The 17,880-nt window shown below is 37.7% G+C and overlaps 1 protein-coding gene across 4 annotated transcripts in view; it reads left to right on the forward strand.

The window, feature by feature from the left end:
• Positions 1–17,880, forward strand: part of fgf12.S (fibroblast growth factor 12 S homeolog) — a 231,793-nt gene that overhangs the window by 156,007 nt on the left and 57,906 nt on the right. For 3 of the 4 annotated variants that reach the window (XM_041564015.1, XM_018242077.2, XM_018242076.2), the window contains 2 exons: positions 4,324–4,434; positions 8,838–8,941. In XM_041564015.1, coding sequence (XP_041419949.1) covers positions 4,324–4,434; positions 8,838–8,941 — 215 coding nt within the window. 4 annotated transcript variants of the gene reach the window in all.

A 17,880-nucleotide genomic window follows, 5' to 3' on the forward strand; every position in this document is an offset into this window, starting at 1 on the left:
TATTGGCTAACTCTCAGCCTCGGTAACCTATTGTTAAGCATTATGACATTTTGTGAAACAAATGCTTCCCCATGCATGGAAACGGGAATGAGTTCCAGTAATTGAGAGGCTCTGTATGACCTGATTTAAATGTTATCTTTTGTGCGAAAGAAGATGAGAACCGGAGCCGAGTCATAAAATCTGACACCTTGTGATACTGCAGGGTGCAGGGAAGAGCTGAGAGAGTGAATGATGCTATGTATAAATTACTGTCTCAAATATGTTAATTCTCCTTAACAATGTTTAAAAGCATTTCAGGGTAATTTGTGAGTTTAGGAGCAATGGAGACAAGGTTATACTCAAGGCGACAGTATTGAGAATGGTATTTTTATTAGTGTGTTTGTTCCTTGTGCTCTTGTATTCTGTATGCAAACAATATGGTAACCTTGCCTTAAACTTCTTGCTCTGTGCTGCTACTGGCAGTATTATCAGTCACATCCCATCTTTGGCAATGGTGTATATTTGTTATGGTGTAGTACACTTCGCTTTAAACACAGATAGGTGGGTGCGGGTGTAAATTCTATACTTAGCTGCATATATACTGAGTCACACTCCTTTAACAGTTATTTAATAGTTACTATATTTAACCAACACTGCTGATAAATGGCTCTTGTCAGAACCATAATTTATCCTATTAATTACATAGTAGTTTATCCCACATTAGACTTAAAGGCAAACTATACCCCCAACATGAATATTTGAGCAAGAGATAGATAACATCATGGTAAGTGGCATATTTACGAAACTGAAATATAAATACTTCAGTAAATATTTCCTTTTTACATATTTAAGAGAGTTAAAATTGCCACACAAACAAAATATGCAAGATTAAAGGAAAAGTAAACCCTCAGAATGTTTTGGGGTTTGGAGAAATATGGAACCATAATTTTAAAGAAGTACCATAGTTCTAATTCTAGACTCCCATTTCAGCTGTACAGGTATGGGACCTGTTCAGTGTCGGACTGGCCCACTGGGATACCAGGAAAAGTCCCGGTGGGCCCAGGTGTCAGTGGGCCCTCATGCTGCTAAACTTTTGGCCCATTTCATGGGCATTCCCTATTTCAATGAGAATAAAGAGGCTAAATAGATGGAATAATAGATTATAGTATGTAAAGAAAAGAGACTAGAAGAATTGAGGTTAAGTGAGAAGAGGAAGAAAAGTAGTACTGAGAGTGGGCCCCTGGTCTAAGATTACTTGGTGGGCCCCTGGTCTAATGTTTTTGGGTGGGCCCCTGGTCTCTCAGTCCGACACTGGACCTGTTATCCAGAATGCTCGGGACCTGGGGTTTTCCGGATAACGGATCTTTCCGTAATGTGGGTCTTCATGCCTTAAAGGGGAACTATCGCAAAATTAAAAATTGCATGAAGTTATTAAAATGTCCAAATATAATGTATTAAAAAAATTTACAGTTTTTAAAATATTGCAGTCATTATAGTGAATCCATACACATCTGCTTCTCTCCTACTGGCCTCTGGCTAGCTCTGAGGTCGGGTACAGAAAATTGGGTCTGCACACTCAAAAGGAATTTTCGACTCAGGTGGTGAGATTTAAGATATGCTTTACTTAATAAAAACAGACAATGACATCATCATCACAGCGAACAAAAAACATTTCACATTGTCATAATATACATACCACCCTTAAGTACAGAAAAGGCAGACAAGGGAATACAAGTAGCGGATACACCTGCCTAAATGAGAATGACCCCAACGTTTCGGCAAAATAGCCTTTGTCAAGGCTATTTTGCCGAAAATCATTTTTAAAAATTTGGATTATTTGAATAAAATGGAGTCTATGGGAGACAGCCATTCCGTAATTCGGAGCTTTCTGGATATCGGGTTTCCGGATAAGGGATCCTATACCTGTAATGTGTTTTTTTTCCTATTTCTAGCAGGCCTTTCTCAGCTTCACTGTACATACTGTATAAATATATTAAAACTTGAAAGGCAGCAAAAAACAGCAGGTTATGACTTTTCTCTTCCCCACCCTGGAAAATATTGTAGTGTAAATGAATATCATAGTGTATGACTGTGGTGAGCATATTCTGGAGCAGTGGTGTAGCAGAATGACACACTGTGTCTCTCTCTAGCAAACTCAGGCTTCATTGGGGAACACAAGGTGCAAAAACCGGAACCTCAGAGATCCATTTGCTTCAGGCTTTTTGCATTCTGACAGAATGTGTTTAATAACGTGTAAGACACACATCACATGGGATTCTGCAAAGCAGAGAGAACATCTGTCTTTGGATCCAAGTGTTAAAATGAGGTTTACCCAGCAGCATTTCATAAATACAATTATGCCACATTTACAGATTTTCACTGTTGAAGTGCCAGATTGTCAGATGGAACAGATTGGCAGCTAATGACGCCAATGTAACACGTTTACTGGGAGGCAATAGTCTAAGTATGAATTCGGGCTCTTTTGATATTTTTTGACTGGTTATCTAGACTAGCACCTACCTCTGCCACCAGGATGACTTGAAGGTTATTCTATTTTTCACCTTGTGCTCTTAGTACATTACATTATTATTATTATTATTATTATTATGATTACATTACAATATTGTAATTATGGAAACTGTGGTCAGAAATTGATATGCACTTCTAGTTCAACATTCAAATATATTCCATCAGGGTTACACAACTTAGAACATTTTACTGCCATATTTCACCCTCCTGTCCAAGAACAGGTAGATTCACTAGTCAACAAGGCTAAGAGGACTTGTGCTTCATCAGTAAAGATTATTGTCTTTAGAAAATGTCACAGCAGCCCCCAACTTCTTTCATGAAGATTCATTGTACTTGCTTTGTGCTGCTGTCAGTTCCCTGACCATAGGGGACGGTCTCACAATATATTGTGTATATAGAATATTTAAGTCATGATAGAAGGCTAGTTAGTAACTAATTTAGATTCTCATTACATGGCAGCTTTAAAACCAGTACAGAATGCCATTATCAGCCTTGTAGAATCAGCTTCAGGCAAACCTCATTTTCTGCTTGATGATTTACGACTACCCCCTAAGCTTAGCTTCTCAACAGTTGCTCAGAGCCCACTGAGCATGTGCACTGTCCTGGATAGTCCCAACAGAAACCAAAATGAGGAGCTCCTGTGACAACTGTGAAGGTGTTGATCCTTATTGTTATAGATTTGCTGAGCCTTTAGGATGGTGCAACTAGTTCGGTATACTGTATAAACAACAGCATTTCTACCCTAATTTTTAAGGGGTTACTTCTCCTTTAAAGCGTATAATAGTTCAAAATTCTGTGTATAATATGCTGTGTGCTCTATCTGGAAACCAGTTCCAGTAATCCATGTAATGTAGAAAATCAGATGGTACACACTTCGACAATTGTGATAACTTTTAGTAATTCATTGAGATCTCCTCACGTTTCAGAGGTACATCCTCCTTCCTCAAGTGCTCTCTACTTTAAAGTGCCTGTACTAAGAAAGGACATTTTGAAGGAAAATCGCTTCAAAATGAGAATAATAGTAAAACTAAACCCCCAACAACCATATATTTAATCTACTGCTGTTTACGTCCCGCGCCAGGGCCCGCCCCCCTTTAGTTACGCCGCTGATTACAACTCATGTCAACAGCTGAAAGACACAGGCTTATTTATTGTTTGTTACTGAAAAACAACTTGTCAAACATGCGGGAAGCTGAAGTTCATGATAACTAAAAGTCTGTTTCTTATTACTGTTTAAAGGGGCATTATACTAAGCAACTGTGGATTTGTATTACCATAAAAGATTTAGACTACCTGTAATAATAGTGTACCCCAATAGTATTTTATTTAAATTTTATTGCAACCGTGAGACATTCTACCATGTTTCTTTAACCATTGCACCAAAGGAGTTTTTTTTGTTTTATTATAGTTTCTATCCCCAATCATAGAACCGAGTGTGGCTTCTTCCACTTTGTTTAAATTAGGGGAAGCTAAAGATTTTTTTTAGTTTAGAGGTTTTTTTAACTTATCCTCCAAACTTAGTTTGGAAAATCCACATGCAGGACTGAGAAAGGTTATTCCTAAAGATAACTGTGACCTTGCAATGGAGCAGGCTATATTGCTTATTTGTTAGCCTTAATTTGCTTTATGGTAGTTTGAGAATCACTCAATACAATTGCTCCTCTTAGAATCACAGTGGGAGAAGCTAGATGCAGGTCATCCAACCAACCGTTATTAATTTATGTGCATCCTATCCTATTGACTCAGCATTTTAACCCATGTAAGTCATCGAGCACAGTGGTTCTAAATGTTGTATTCTGGTGTTTATTTCTACAGAACCCCAGCTGAAAGGAATTGTGACAAGGTTATTCAGCCAGCAGGGATACTTCCTGCAGATGCACCCAGATGGCAATATTGATGGAACAAAGGACGAAAACAGCGACTACAGTAAGAACATCAACACATTTGTGACTGTGTGTGTGGGTGGTGCTTAATTTCTTATAACATCTCAATTCAAACATTTTAAAGATTTAATAAGGCTTTAGTATAATTTATGAAGTGACTGCTCATCAATGCTGGTGCACTAGTATGTTGAAATTCACATTTAAGAAGGGGGTTTCCAGATTTAGTTAAGGTCTACTAAGTGAGCATTGATTCCTTGCCTTCCTTTTCATGTAGTTCTAAAGCAGTGGTTCCCAAACTATGGGACTGCTCCATTGTGGGCCTGAAGCTGTGCTGGTGGGGGAGGTTAATTTGGGGGTGAAAACCTATTTGCTGTCCTACATGTCCCACCAATTTTCGATTCCTTGTGGCTGCAGATTCAGGTGTCTGTGTTACACTTTAAGGTACAATATTCAGGAAAATAGTTGAACAAACAGCTCCAGGCAGTATTTTTAAACTGCTTGTGTTGAAATATTTGCTCCAGGGTCCACTGCTGTAGGGGATGACATACCTCAATCTATGTTGCAGGTGCTGAATCCAATCACAATGATTCAACTATTTTCCTGAATATTGTACCTTAAGGTGTGTAACACAGACATCTGAATCTGCAGCCACAAGAAAAACGAAAATTGGTGCCTGAACCAAGAACTTTTTTACTATTGACTCTATCTGTGATTGGATTCAGCACCTGCAACATACATTGAGGTATGTCATCCCCTACAGCAGTGGACTCTGGAACAAAGATTGCAACATAACTACACAAGCAGTTTAAAAATATTGCCTGGAGCTGTTTCATTCAACTATTTTCCTGAATAGTATATACAGGGTTCCCTAGCACCATGTGCCCAATGGCACACCTTACCTTACAACATTCCATAGTTACATGGTTAATTTTGGTTGAAAAAAGACAATGTCAACCCCTCTAAATGACCTACAGTGCATATACTTAGACTGTAAGCGCTACTGGGCAGGGACCTCCTTCCCACTGTGTCTCTTACCATATAACACGTAGGGACCCATTTACTTAGCTCGAGTGAAGTAATAGAATAAAAAAAACTTTGGATTTCGAAAAATTTTTTTGGCTATTTCGACCATCGAATGGGCGAATGATTTAATCGATTTTTTGTTCGATCGAACGAATTGCGGTAAATCCTTTGATATTCAAAGTCGAAGGATTTAACTTGGACAGTCAAATATCAAGGGTTAATTAACCCTCGATATTCGACCATAAGTAAATTTGCCCCGTAAACTCTTGGTCCTTATATGAGCTTTGTGTATATTTATTTTTATATATTGAACTTTTATTTACAGCATTGGACTGGGACACCAGGGACCCACCCAAAAATTTTAGGCCAGGGGCCCACCCAAAAATCTACACCAGGGGCCCACTCTCAGTATTTTTATTCTTCCTCACTCAACCTCTATTCTCATAGTCTCTTTTCTTTACATAATATAATCTATTATTCAGTCTATCTAGCCTCTTTGTTCTCATAGAAATAAAGAATTGCCATAAAATAGGCCAAATGTTTAGCAGCATGAGGGCCACTGACAACTGGGGGCCCATTGGGAGTTTTTTTGGTTTCCTGTTGGGCTAGTCACACTATTTATATTGTACTTTTATCCATTGCTTGGCACTGCATGCATATATATCTACAGTATATATACTATATGTATATCTATATATCTCTGTATATGTATCTGTATATCTATATGTGTCCTATCAATACACTCACATGTATAAAGATATATATATATATATATATATATATATATATATATATATATATATATATATACAGATAACTGTGCTAAACTAACTGAAGATTTTACTATTACAATAGCCTTGTGCTAAGAAGTCATAAAAGCCACTCTTATAGGCATTCATTGACTCTGCCAACACAACATCACCAGGCAGTGCATTCCACAGCATCACTGCACTCACTGTGTAGAACCACCTACTCTACTTCACTGCCTTGTTCCTCAATTCTTGCTGCAGGTTGCAGCCAGAGGTGCAGCCATTTATGCTCCTAGAACACAGTTCAATGTGTTCTGCACACTAACTAGGATGTTTTCCATAAGAAACCCTTGTGCTGCCACCTACCACCTCAAGGAGCACTGCATTCTAAATGATGCAAAACTCTTTGGTCACTGTCCTAAAAGCAGAAATGGTACCCCAAGCTGAAACCTTTGAGAAGATGAAAACTGCATTTTATCATTTTTCACCATGCCAGAAGTTTTGTGAATGGGGCTGCATGTTTTAGATACATGCGTTAGTTCATTACTGAAAGAAATGTCCATGACTCCAGTGAGTGATTATCAACCAAAATCGTATGTACAAGATTTTTCCAAACCTTTTCACGCCACAGATATTAATATTTAAACAAAGCCCATTTTATTTTTGTGACTTTACAAAAAGGCTCCCCACTTTAATGCACATCCTTCTGCTATAGGAAATAATTGTCACGATCGCTGCCCGGAGCAGTTCCAGGAGCTCCGGGCGGGGCTTCCTCCCCTGCCGGCGTCGCTCCCAAAATGTCGGCGCCCATGGCCGCCACGTGGGTAGCGGCGCCGGCTCGATGACGTCAGCGCACCGACGTCGGCAAAAGGACACCAATGACGTCACAAAATAAAAACGCTACCTAGACGCCAGAATGGCGCCCAAGTATAGAAATACTTTCCCTAAGTGTATCCTGGGTTCCCTGTGAGCTGCTATTGCTAATCTTGTTCCTGATTATTATCTTGACCCTTTGCCTGGACTTTGGACTTTGCTGTTATCTGCCTGCCCGTGAACTCTTGCCTGGATTCTGACTACTCTTTGGATTAACCCTTTGGACACCGCGACCCTGCTCCCTCAAGAGGGCTTCCTCCTCGATCCTGACTACCTCCCTGGAGGGAGCTCCTGGCTCCCTGACAATAATACATTTTGACTGTTCAAACCTGACAAAAAGCCAATAGGGGAAAGTGAGAAATGCTTTCATAGCTAAGCACAATCGTTAATAAAATTCCAGAATGTCAAGAAAAGGTTAGTCAATGGGATATCATTTGAGTTGTTGGTAAACTGCCAGGAAATTGCCAGGAATCTCTGTTCGGACTTTTAATTTAAGTCACCACCAATACATTTTAGATGCTAGAGCACATTATTATCAGTGTTGTGTGATCAGCTGCTATTTCACAGACTACTGCCGAAATGTCTATTATTCAGATGCATGGTAAAAGATGGCAATACACTGAAAAATCCATTAGCCTTGGTGAGGTTTGGTGAGGCTGTCTTTAAACACACAACATGCAGTTTAGAAGAAGCTGTTTAATCAGTTACCTAGGGAGCATTGCAGTTAAAGTGTGTCATTATCACGAGTACTTATATAACCTGCCGTTTTATGTTATCCCTACTGCTATTAAAATGTCCCCTCCCTTTCCACAATATCTTCCTGTCTTTCTATTTTATATAGACTTATTTTGTGTTTTTTTTTCTTTTGTGTCTTTGCTCGTTTCATTTTGGCTTTCCTTGTTCTTGGTATCATTCGACAGGCCTGTTGCACCGACATCATTCTTTCCTCAGCAACACTGTCACTTATATCTTGCCTATCCCCCATACATCATAGTGTCATTAGGTTGCTTATTGCCTCCCAAAGCCCTGGCCCATGCTATTTTTGATCGCTTACATTTACCATTTCATAATTTTACATTGACTATATTTATCTAGTGCCAGTTGTTTCATTTTCTTCCTAACGCTTTGTCTTTTGTCAAGGCCCCTTGCTTTCTTGTATATTAACTTTTGTTGGCCCTCTCACTCTTTTCTTTGGCCTATTGTTTTTATGCAGCATTTCTAGGTGAAATTATTGTACTCTGTTGTTATTTGTTGGTCTATTTCAGCCAAAGCCTGTGATTTGTTTGTCTCTATGATAAGTGAGCTTCTGACAGTTTGTTTTACTAAAATATTTAATGTAGTAATGTGGTTCCATCCATTCCTGTAAGAATGCTAAATGTTAATTTTAATACGCATTAGCAGCTTAGCACTGGGTGGAGTAACAAGAAAGCTTATGGACATAGGAAGAAGAGAAAGTGAGGGTGGATGGAGCAGAGTGTGTGGAGACAGCAAGAAGGAAAAAAAAGCTGAGTTCTTCTCTGCTGTGTGGCATCTCTGTGCTGATTCTTCTAGTTCTGCTATATTCTACAATTGGTTATTAAATACAGCAGTTCACAAAAAAGTGGCAGACTCACTAACTTTATTAGAAATTGAGATGTTATGTATGTATGTTATGAAGGCATTACACAGTAATTTGTCCGGTCCTGTCCACAACAATATTATACTTCTGCGCTTTTTAAATCAAATACGGACATTGTTATCATTATCATTACAGCTGTAATGAAGGGAACTATCCTAACATCCTGTTTTTCCCCCAATGTAGCTCTTTTTAATCTAATCCCTGTGGGTCTCCGTGTGGTTGCAATACAAGGAGTGAAGGCTGGACTCTATGTGGCGATGAATGGCGAAGGCTTTCTCTTCAGCTCAGTAAGTAAAAACAGACAGTATTAGAATTGTACAAACAATGTTGTTTGAGACTTCTGTGACTTCATACTTAACCTGCAATGGTTCAAATTTTTTTATAGCATGTATTAATTTATGCTCGGATTAATGAATTAATGTGGTCACGTTCTTAGCACAGAGAGCTTCTGAACATATTAGTGTCCTATTTGTATGTTTATTTTCCATTTTCTTCTAGCAAACTCTGTAAACTCTGCATCCAGCACTAGTGCTCTGTAAATTTGCAAATAAACAACCTGAAATAAATGTTTATTATGTATACAAAGAAAATACATCATTGAATAATCCTGGTCTTACATATTTCCTGTACTTCCCATAGAAGCATAGGGTAGTCACAAATGTCCTCCATTCAACATTATCTCTGGCCTTAACTTCCACCCTGGTCTTTTCAACTTATCTACAGTTCCCTTTCACCTTAGTGATTCCAATCTGCTGGAATCCTATCCAGTTCCTACACAGTTCTTTGCCAAGTCATGCGATGGATGATCTGACTAAATAAACTCACAAAATTAAATCATTCTATAGTGATGTAACATACAAGTTGCCTAAATTCCCATGTCCTAAATAAGGACATTTTTCTTTGCTTCTGTACCACACAGTTCATGTCTTTTTACAGTGTCTCCACCCCAATCTGCCATTACTCCACCACTTTCTAGAAACTCTAATTCAGTGATCCCCAACCAGTGGCTCGTGAGCAACATGCTCTCCAAGCCCTTTGATGTTGCTCCTAATGACCTCAAAGCAGGTTTTTTTTGGATTTCTGTCCTGAAGGCAAGTTTTAGAGAGATAAAGACCATGTCAACTGCCAAGCAGACCTACCAATAGTCTGCCAGTAATGATGGGCGAATTTATTAGCCAGGCATGGATTAGTGGCTAATTTCCATATTTCTGGCAACTGCAAATGTTTTCACAAAACTGCAGTGAAAGTTAGCCATGTAAAAATTTGCTGCGACAAAATAAAAATTGATGCTCGTCAAAATTGACGCATGTCAAAATTATTCGAACGCCATTGACTTTAAAGGTAAACTATAGCCCAAAAATGAATACTTGAGAGACAGATTCAAATTAATGAATAAAGTGGCATATTAAAGAGTCTTATCAGACTGGTATCATATATATATATAAGTATAGCTCTTGCCTTGAACCACCATTTACTGTAGCGATGGTCTCTGTGCTGCGTTAGAGATCACCTGACCAGAAATACTACAGCTCTAACTGGAACAGGAAGAAGTGTGGAAGCAAAAGACCGAACCCCTGTCTGTTAATTGGCTCATGTGACCTAACATGTATAGCTTGTTTTGTTTGTGTGCACTGTGAATCATACGATCCCAGTGGGCAGCCCTTATTTTTTAAAATGGCAGGAACCCCTGCTCTAACTCATTATCAGTTCAATAAGGGCTGTTTCTAGAATAATGTGGCAGTCCGCCTGACAATCCCAATACACAGTAAAAGTTATAATTGTATATTTCAAGTGATTTATCATATAAAATTTTGAAAGAAGGGTGCCAAGTCTGAGCAAGCACAGGTTTTACCAGTTAATGTTACACATTTTACTGAACAATGAAACAAGAAAGAACTTATTACTGTACATTCCTTGTCATAACGTATTATCTTCTTTCGTTCTTCTATAAGTAAACCTTAAAATGGTTTTATCCTTGAAAGGGAGATATTTATACGAGGAGCTGGTAGATCTATTTCCAAGGCAGATTACAATCATAGATTTTCTTCCAGTAGGAAAGGATTTCACAGAATTGTATTATGATGCTGTAAATTTCCTCAGAGACATTTAGAGGAAAATAGGAACGTATATGTGCTCTAACAAAATGGTACTATGTCTTATTTGATGGTTTTTGTTCTTTTATGTATTTAAAAACCAGTTTTCTTTATATTTTCTTCATTTATAAGACAGAAAAAAAAAACAGAGGTGTAACAACAGGGACAGCAGACCCAACATCTCATGAGTGCCCAAGAGGACAGAAGTCCCAGAGCTCTCCTGAATCATGTACAGTTGTTTTTTACTCCACTGTGCTCCCACCTCTGACTATTCATATAGAAGAATGCATCATCTTTTTAACAATAAATAGTAATTATTGATTTAGGCATGTGCTGTCCACATTACACTATGATGCCACAAATGATAATATACAAAATAAATATAGATTTTTAAAACTGTTGTTGGACCAGATAAATCCAAAGGTTTCAAATTTTGTAGCCTGGCTTGTACATGTCTGGAATTCCCAGAAAGCACACTTTCATTTTATTTTCAACAGATGTTGCCAAGTAAATGACACTAGTCAGAAGTTTATATTAAAGGAAAACTATACCCCAAAAATGAATACTTAAGCAACAGATAGTTTATATCAAATTGAATGACATATTAAAGAATCTTACCAAACTGGAATATATATTTACATAAATATTGCCCTTTTACATCTCTTGCCTTGAGCCACCATTTCGTGATGGTCTCTGTGCTGCCTCAGAGATCACCTGACCAGAAATACTACAACACTAAGGGGCCGATTCATCAATAGTCGAATATCGAGGGTTAATTAACCCTCGATATTCGACTGGGAACTAAAATCGTTCGACTTCGAATATCGAAGTCGAACGATTTTGCGCAAATCCTGCGATCGATCGATCGAAGGATTTTTCGTTCGATCGAACGATTAAATCCTTCGAATCGAACGATTCGAAGGATTTTAATCCAACGATCAAAGGAAAATCCTTTGATCAAAAAATCACAGGCAAGCCTATGGGGACCTTCCCCATAGGCTAACATTGACTTCGGTAGGTTTTATCTACCGAAGTAGGTGGTCGAAGTATTTTTTAAAGAGACAGTACTTCGATTATCGAATGGTCGAATAGTCGAACGATTTTTACTTCGAATCGTTCGAATCGATCGAATTCGAACGAATTTAACCAATTCGATGGTCGAAGTACCCAAAAAATACTTCGAAATTCGAAGTTTTTTACATTCGAATTCTTCACTCGAATTTTGTAAATCTGCCCCTTTCTGTAACAGGAAGAAGTGAGGAAGCAAAAGGCAGAACTCTGTCTGTTAATTGGCTCATGTGACCTTACATGTGGTTAGTATGTGTGCACAGTGAATCTTACGATCTCAGGGGGCGGCCCTTATTTTTTAAAATGGCAATTTTCTATTTATGATTACCCAATGGCACATACTACTAAAAAAGTATATTATTATGATAATGGTTCATTTACATGAAGCAGGGTTTTACACATGAGCTGTTTTACTCAGTATCTTTTAATAGAGACCTACATTGTTTGGGGGGTATAGTTTTCCTTTAAGCCACTTTGTATTCAACAGAACAGTGAGCTATAATTTCCCATTTCTTTCTAGCACGCTAGTAATGCAGGCTCCCAGTACCTGGAATTGAAAATTTATAATCTTAGCCTTGACCTCAAAATAAGTACTTCTAATTCATATGCAGAAACGTGTTTATTTTAATGCCATTTCCAATATCTACTGTATGTAATTCCCCTAATTGCTATGTAATATTATTGCTGCTTAGGTTCTAAAAATATTGTAATTACTAGAAAATATTCTCATAGCTATACAAGCAGACTTTAATGCCAATGGCTTTATAATTTGACATGTTTTGTCATATGGGAACAGTTATAGTGGATACTGGTTTATGTGGTGGTTATGGGGTATATTTATCAAAGAGTGAAGTTAATAGTGAAGTTCCGCCACTAGAGTGAAATATGGGATTTTTATAGGCGTATTAATCAAAGGGTGAACTTTCAATTTCACCCATTTATAAATATGCCTTTTTTAAAATCCCATAGAAATGAATTGAGAGCTGCGGAATTTCACTCTAATGGCGGAACTTCACTCTTTGATAAATTTACCCCTTAGTTCGCACATAATTGGTTTTCTGAGAAGAAGAGTATAACGATTGGCGAATTTCTCCCTTAATAATAAGAATAATTAGCGAAACTTGAATTTTGAATTTTGGCACTAGAGTTAAAGTCAATGGGCATCTGAATAGTGTCGCACGTCCAAATTGAATTTTTTGACAGCGGCAAATTTTCTCTGGAGTTTCGCAAATGTATTTGTTTAATTTCGTCGCAAATTCCGAATTTGTTCGCCCATCACTAGAAGAGAATGCTGGAGTTAATATTTCTAACCCTTTTACTGCACATAAATATGGATAAAGGGGTAATTATGGTGAAATACAGGACCTGACATAAGAAAGCACATTTTGTAATTTTACATAATTATATGTGTGTATCTACAACTTAACAGAATCATATCTTTGCACATCAGATGTTTTGAGATAGCGGGGGTAAAAATCTAATGTGCACTTGTGATTTTAGAAAAGGATATAACCATGTTAATTATATCTGTATCTTTGTTCTTTTATTTATGTATACGAGACGCAGCTCTACCATAGGACATTATCCCAAAATTTACTGTAATTTGTACTCTTTGAGTAATTATGGTATTATGGTATGAAAAAAGGTCTATAAACATGACATTGGCATTCATATATCTTTGTTTCACTGGTATTCAATAATAGGTCTGTGAATTTAGCGCAATTGAATACAATTAATACTTTGCAATTCTTGTGTTGATGAGCTGTAATGCATTCCTCCGCAGATATGCAATTAAGCTACTAAACAATTACAATAATGACCGCAACATTTATGGATTCTTGGTGAAATTCTGCATTTTGCCATCTGCATATTTTTTATTCAAACTGCAGCAAACATTTTCACTGTAAAGAACACAGTGAAAAAAACACAAATTCACTTCAATGCATTTTGCATGAAATACAGTAACACCCACTGACTTCATTATATTTTGTGTGTAAAACACACATTGACGGCATTGCATTTTGCATGAAGAAAAAAACGAGTGGAAAAAATAGCTCATTAACTTCAGTGCGTTAGTGAATGGTCGCCGTTTTGAGAACCTTTTCACAGTTTTACAAATTTTTCCACAGTTTTGCAAAGTGAAATAGGACAGTTTGTTATTCACTAGCAGAATTTGCATTAATACGTGGCTTTCCATGTAATTCTGCCTTATTTTAGAATTAGGCCTTTAAAGTCTAGGATATTTCACTGTTTTAAAAGAATGCATGTTTGAAATCTCTGATTAAGAATGGATTTTGCTTGCATATCTACTTAATTCATTTGCTTTCCCATTGATTGGTTCAATTCATTTGCACTCAAGGCATGCTGTGTTGCTTCTGTAAGATTGCCAAAGAGAGATTACTGCAGGTTTCCATTATTAATGTATTGTCTGTTAGCAGCCCCTGCAGAACCACTAGTTATGCATTGAGTAGTTCTGCCGGCATTTCCCCTTCCTGCATTTGTATGCATCATGGATAGATTCTGGAGTTAAAACAATTTCAGTGTTTGAACCTTTGGCATCTTGATTTAATTTTTTCCAGTTACTTATGTTCAAGGTGGAAACTAGAGTTTTAGAATGAGTACTGTTGGTAATCTGCTTACCAGAACCTTATTATTCTCCAAGACAATGAAGGTTCTTTAGAATAACTGATTTATTTATTAGACAAAACTTTGGAATCTTGGGAAGCTTGTCACATGTAACACTTACCAAGTATGGCATGGAGAACTTCAAATATCATGCCTATTTGCCCACGGTTTTATACATTTCACAGAGCATTCACTGTAAGAAAAATTGCACAGAATTGCCGTACATGGTTAAGACTCTCCTTCATCTGAGCAGGTGCAAGCATTACTGGAAAGCATGTTGCACAAAAAACGGTTTCCTTTGCCCAACTGTTTGCAAGCCTTGTGGTCTAATGCTACTAAAATATAGCCAGGGGTTGTATGGGCAGTTCTGTAGCTAAACTTCTATCTCATGTTCCTAACTGATGTTAACCCTTTAGCTTCTGGCAGCAGGGCATTGGCATTATGTGAGCACAGTTTTATATGGCTTTATAGGGCCAAAATTAAATCCTTTTGGTAGTAAGGAAAAGACAAGGTGCTCCAGAATAAATTGTAAATGACTCACCGAGTAGTAAAGGTGATCCGGGTGCACCAGCCATAGACCCCCAGCTTTAGGGAACGGTATGGCAAAGAAGAAAGAATATTTTATTTATACAAAGTTAAAAGTATATAAATCTGCATCTCCATCCACCCTACACATTTCACACCCATCCAGGGTGCTTAATCATGGGCTCAGATCAAAATTAAATCCTCCTTCACTCACCTGGCTTAGGTCAATCTTGCCGTATTAGAGGACTTGGGGGGAAGGGCATTAGCATTTTATATTAATTTATTAGACCTTTTATACAGATTTTTACCCATCATTCAGGGTCGGACTGGGCCGGCGGAGCCCCGGGAAAAAAACCTCTTCCTGTTGAATCTCCCTGCTGCATATATTCAACTAATTGTTTAACTGCCTGGGTGACTGTCTGACTGCACCATATCCATAATTGCTGTTGTGTCAAAGGGCACCCAGTTTTCTATTCTTCCCCTTCTACCTCTTTCCTTTGCTTGCTCAGGGTTCACTTGCTGTAGTCTTACTACTTGTTGGTTTGATGAGAGTTCCACCAGATTTTCAGTCCCTGCTTTGATGAGTTCCACATGTTAACTGCACTACAGTACTGTCTGTCACAAAGAGCTGCCTTTGGATATTGTTGTTTGATAGCACAGTGTTCCTAGAGACAACCATAGCAATTACAAAAGTCCCAAGTGCCATGACCCTCATCCTACAATCCGTGGTCTCTGCAATAGACATGAGTGAATTTCAAGAAATTAAAATACATGATTGAACACCCGCTTGTTGAATTGCAGTGTTGTGACTCCCATAGCAGGGCAGCTCATAGGGTGCTATTTCACTTTCACTACAGCCTCTAAATTTGATCATGTCTACAGTTGATTTGTTGCAACGGATTCTTCATGAATCAATCCTTTAATCAATACAATCACAGCCGATTTGCTCATCTCTCTTCTGTCCCACTAATTTGTCTTGTTCCAACTCAGACATTTAATTAAGGGCTGAAGTGCCCTTTATGTGCATTTGAAAGGCCTGAGATAAAGGCGGGGTAATAAGCATCTTGAATGTGATTGGAATTTGTGTGCTAATGCTTTACAAATGATTTAAACAGGAAGAACATGGGTGAGCCAGTACCTCAGACATACAGAAACTATATGGTGTGTTATTCAGTTTTGTATTTTCTGACTGTATTCATTAATATCATGTGCCATATATCGAGAATGGTGTGTAGATTATATGTTTAGTCTATTTTCAAGATAATATGGACTGTTGGATGTAATGAATGAATAGTTGCAATATGCATCTTATTTTGAATTAAATAGTCATAAAAGGAATATTTGGACAGCGACACAGTAGTGACAGGTTATTTGAGCTTTCTATTTTGCTGTCTATGTCACTTTATTTCTTGCTTTCAGGTACTGGTACTAGAGGTGCACAGAGTCTGAAGATTTCGATATTGATCAGAGTGCTATCAACCCCCCGGCAATTTAGGCATTAGAAGGAAAATCATTTTAAAACCCCACCGATTCCCTTTTGCTCAGATGAACTGTGTTCTCATAAGACAGAGAATAGATCAAAGCGACTCTAGTTGAAAATCTGCTGATGCAGCAGTCAGTGCAAGAGAGGTGTTTTATACAGAATTATCTTCAAAAAAGGTGAACTAAAGAGAACAATGCGTGGGTGGGAAATAGTCTATTAAATCACAAAGGCCTCCACATCGAGTTACGTTAAAAGCAGCATACAGTAAGCTGCAGGGGAGAATACTACATTCCCCGGATCTGATGGAGCAAGTGCAGGAAATCTAGGTCCCTGCTCGACTGGATTAACTAAATTTGATTTGATGTTATCCTTTAAGTGGTGCAATATAATAAAAAAGCACCTACGTAAAATTGTAATATTTTGCCCTTAGGGGAACAACATTTCATTATGAATATATTAAGGAATATGCAGTCTTGGGAATATGATATTATCTTTCTATGCTATGCCTTCTAGGCATTATAAACAGAACGCATCTGAAAAAGATGAAGTACATGGTTAACCTTGTTAGGAAACACTACTGCACATCTAAATATATATATATCAGCAATAGGGGCACAGCATGCTTTTGGAATTTATACTTTATGTTTAAAATGTATGTGAATCCCTGTACATGAATCCCAAATTTTTAGTTAAACCACACATTAAGCACATTAGATAGTCTGCTATTGTTTTAATGGGGCCTGATGGAAACCCTAGGTAGTATAATATTGTTCTGTCATGTGACCTAAAATATTGGCAAAAATCACACTCATTTGCTGGAAATTGGCTTTCATAGCTTTGAACTATTAAACCAATTTTTGGTGGTGGGTTAGTTAATACAATCCTATATGTAAAAGATATTATTAATATGGAAGGACTATGGAAGGATAGTGGAATAGACAGATGCTATGACTGGTTGTATGTCATAATTTGCAGATGTTTAAATGGATTCATTCATATATCACTCATTTCCTTTAATTACTTTGACATTGAAAATCTGTTTGTGAAGCAAATAGAAATAGGATTATTTGTATCAAGTCTTCCTACTTACTCTGATGAGCTAATGAGAAAAGATCGCGTTACTCTGTCTGTTGCTAGAAGATGCCCCTAAGTGGCCCTTCAGTCATTGCTCTGATCAATAGACAGCCTGAAGGTGCTAAATAAAAAGCTATAAAACTAATAGACATCATTCATTCCAGGCAGTTCCGTTGAATGGTTTACCCAATAAAGGGGTTTTCACTCATTGAATTATTATGTAACGCTTTACCAGTCTATTGATCAGGAGTGGAAATATGTCGCAGACATATTCCCTTGTTTATACTGGACTCCACTACTCAATACTAATCAATAGGTTTCTGAATATATGGAAACTCATCACAAGTTTTCATTATGA

The sequence above is a fragment of the Xenopus laevis genome, chromosome 5S, assembly GCF_017654675.1.
Source record: "Xenopus laevis strain J_2021 chromosome 5S, Xenopus_laevis_v10.1, whole genome shotgun sequence".
NCBI lineage: Eukaryota > Metazoa > Chordata > Amphibia > Anura > Pipidae > Xenopus > Xenopus laevis.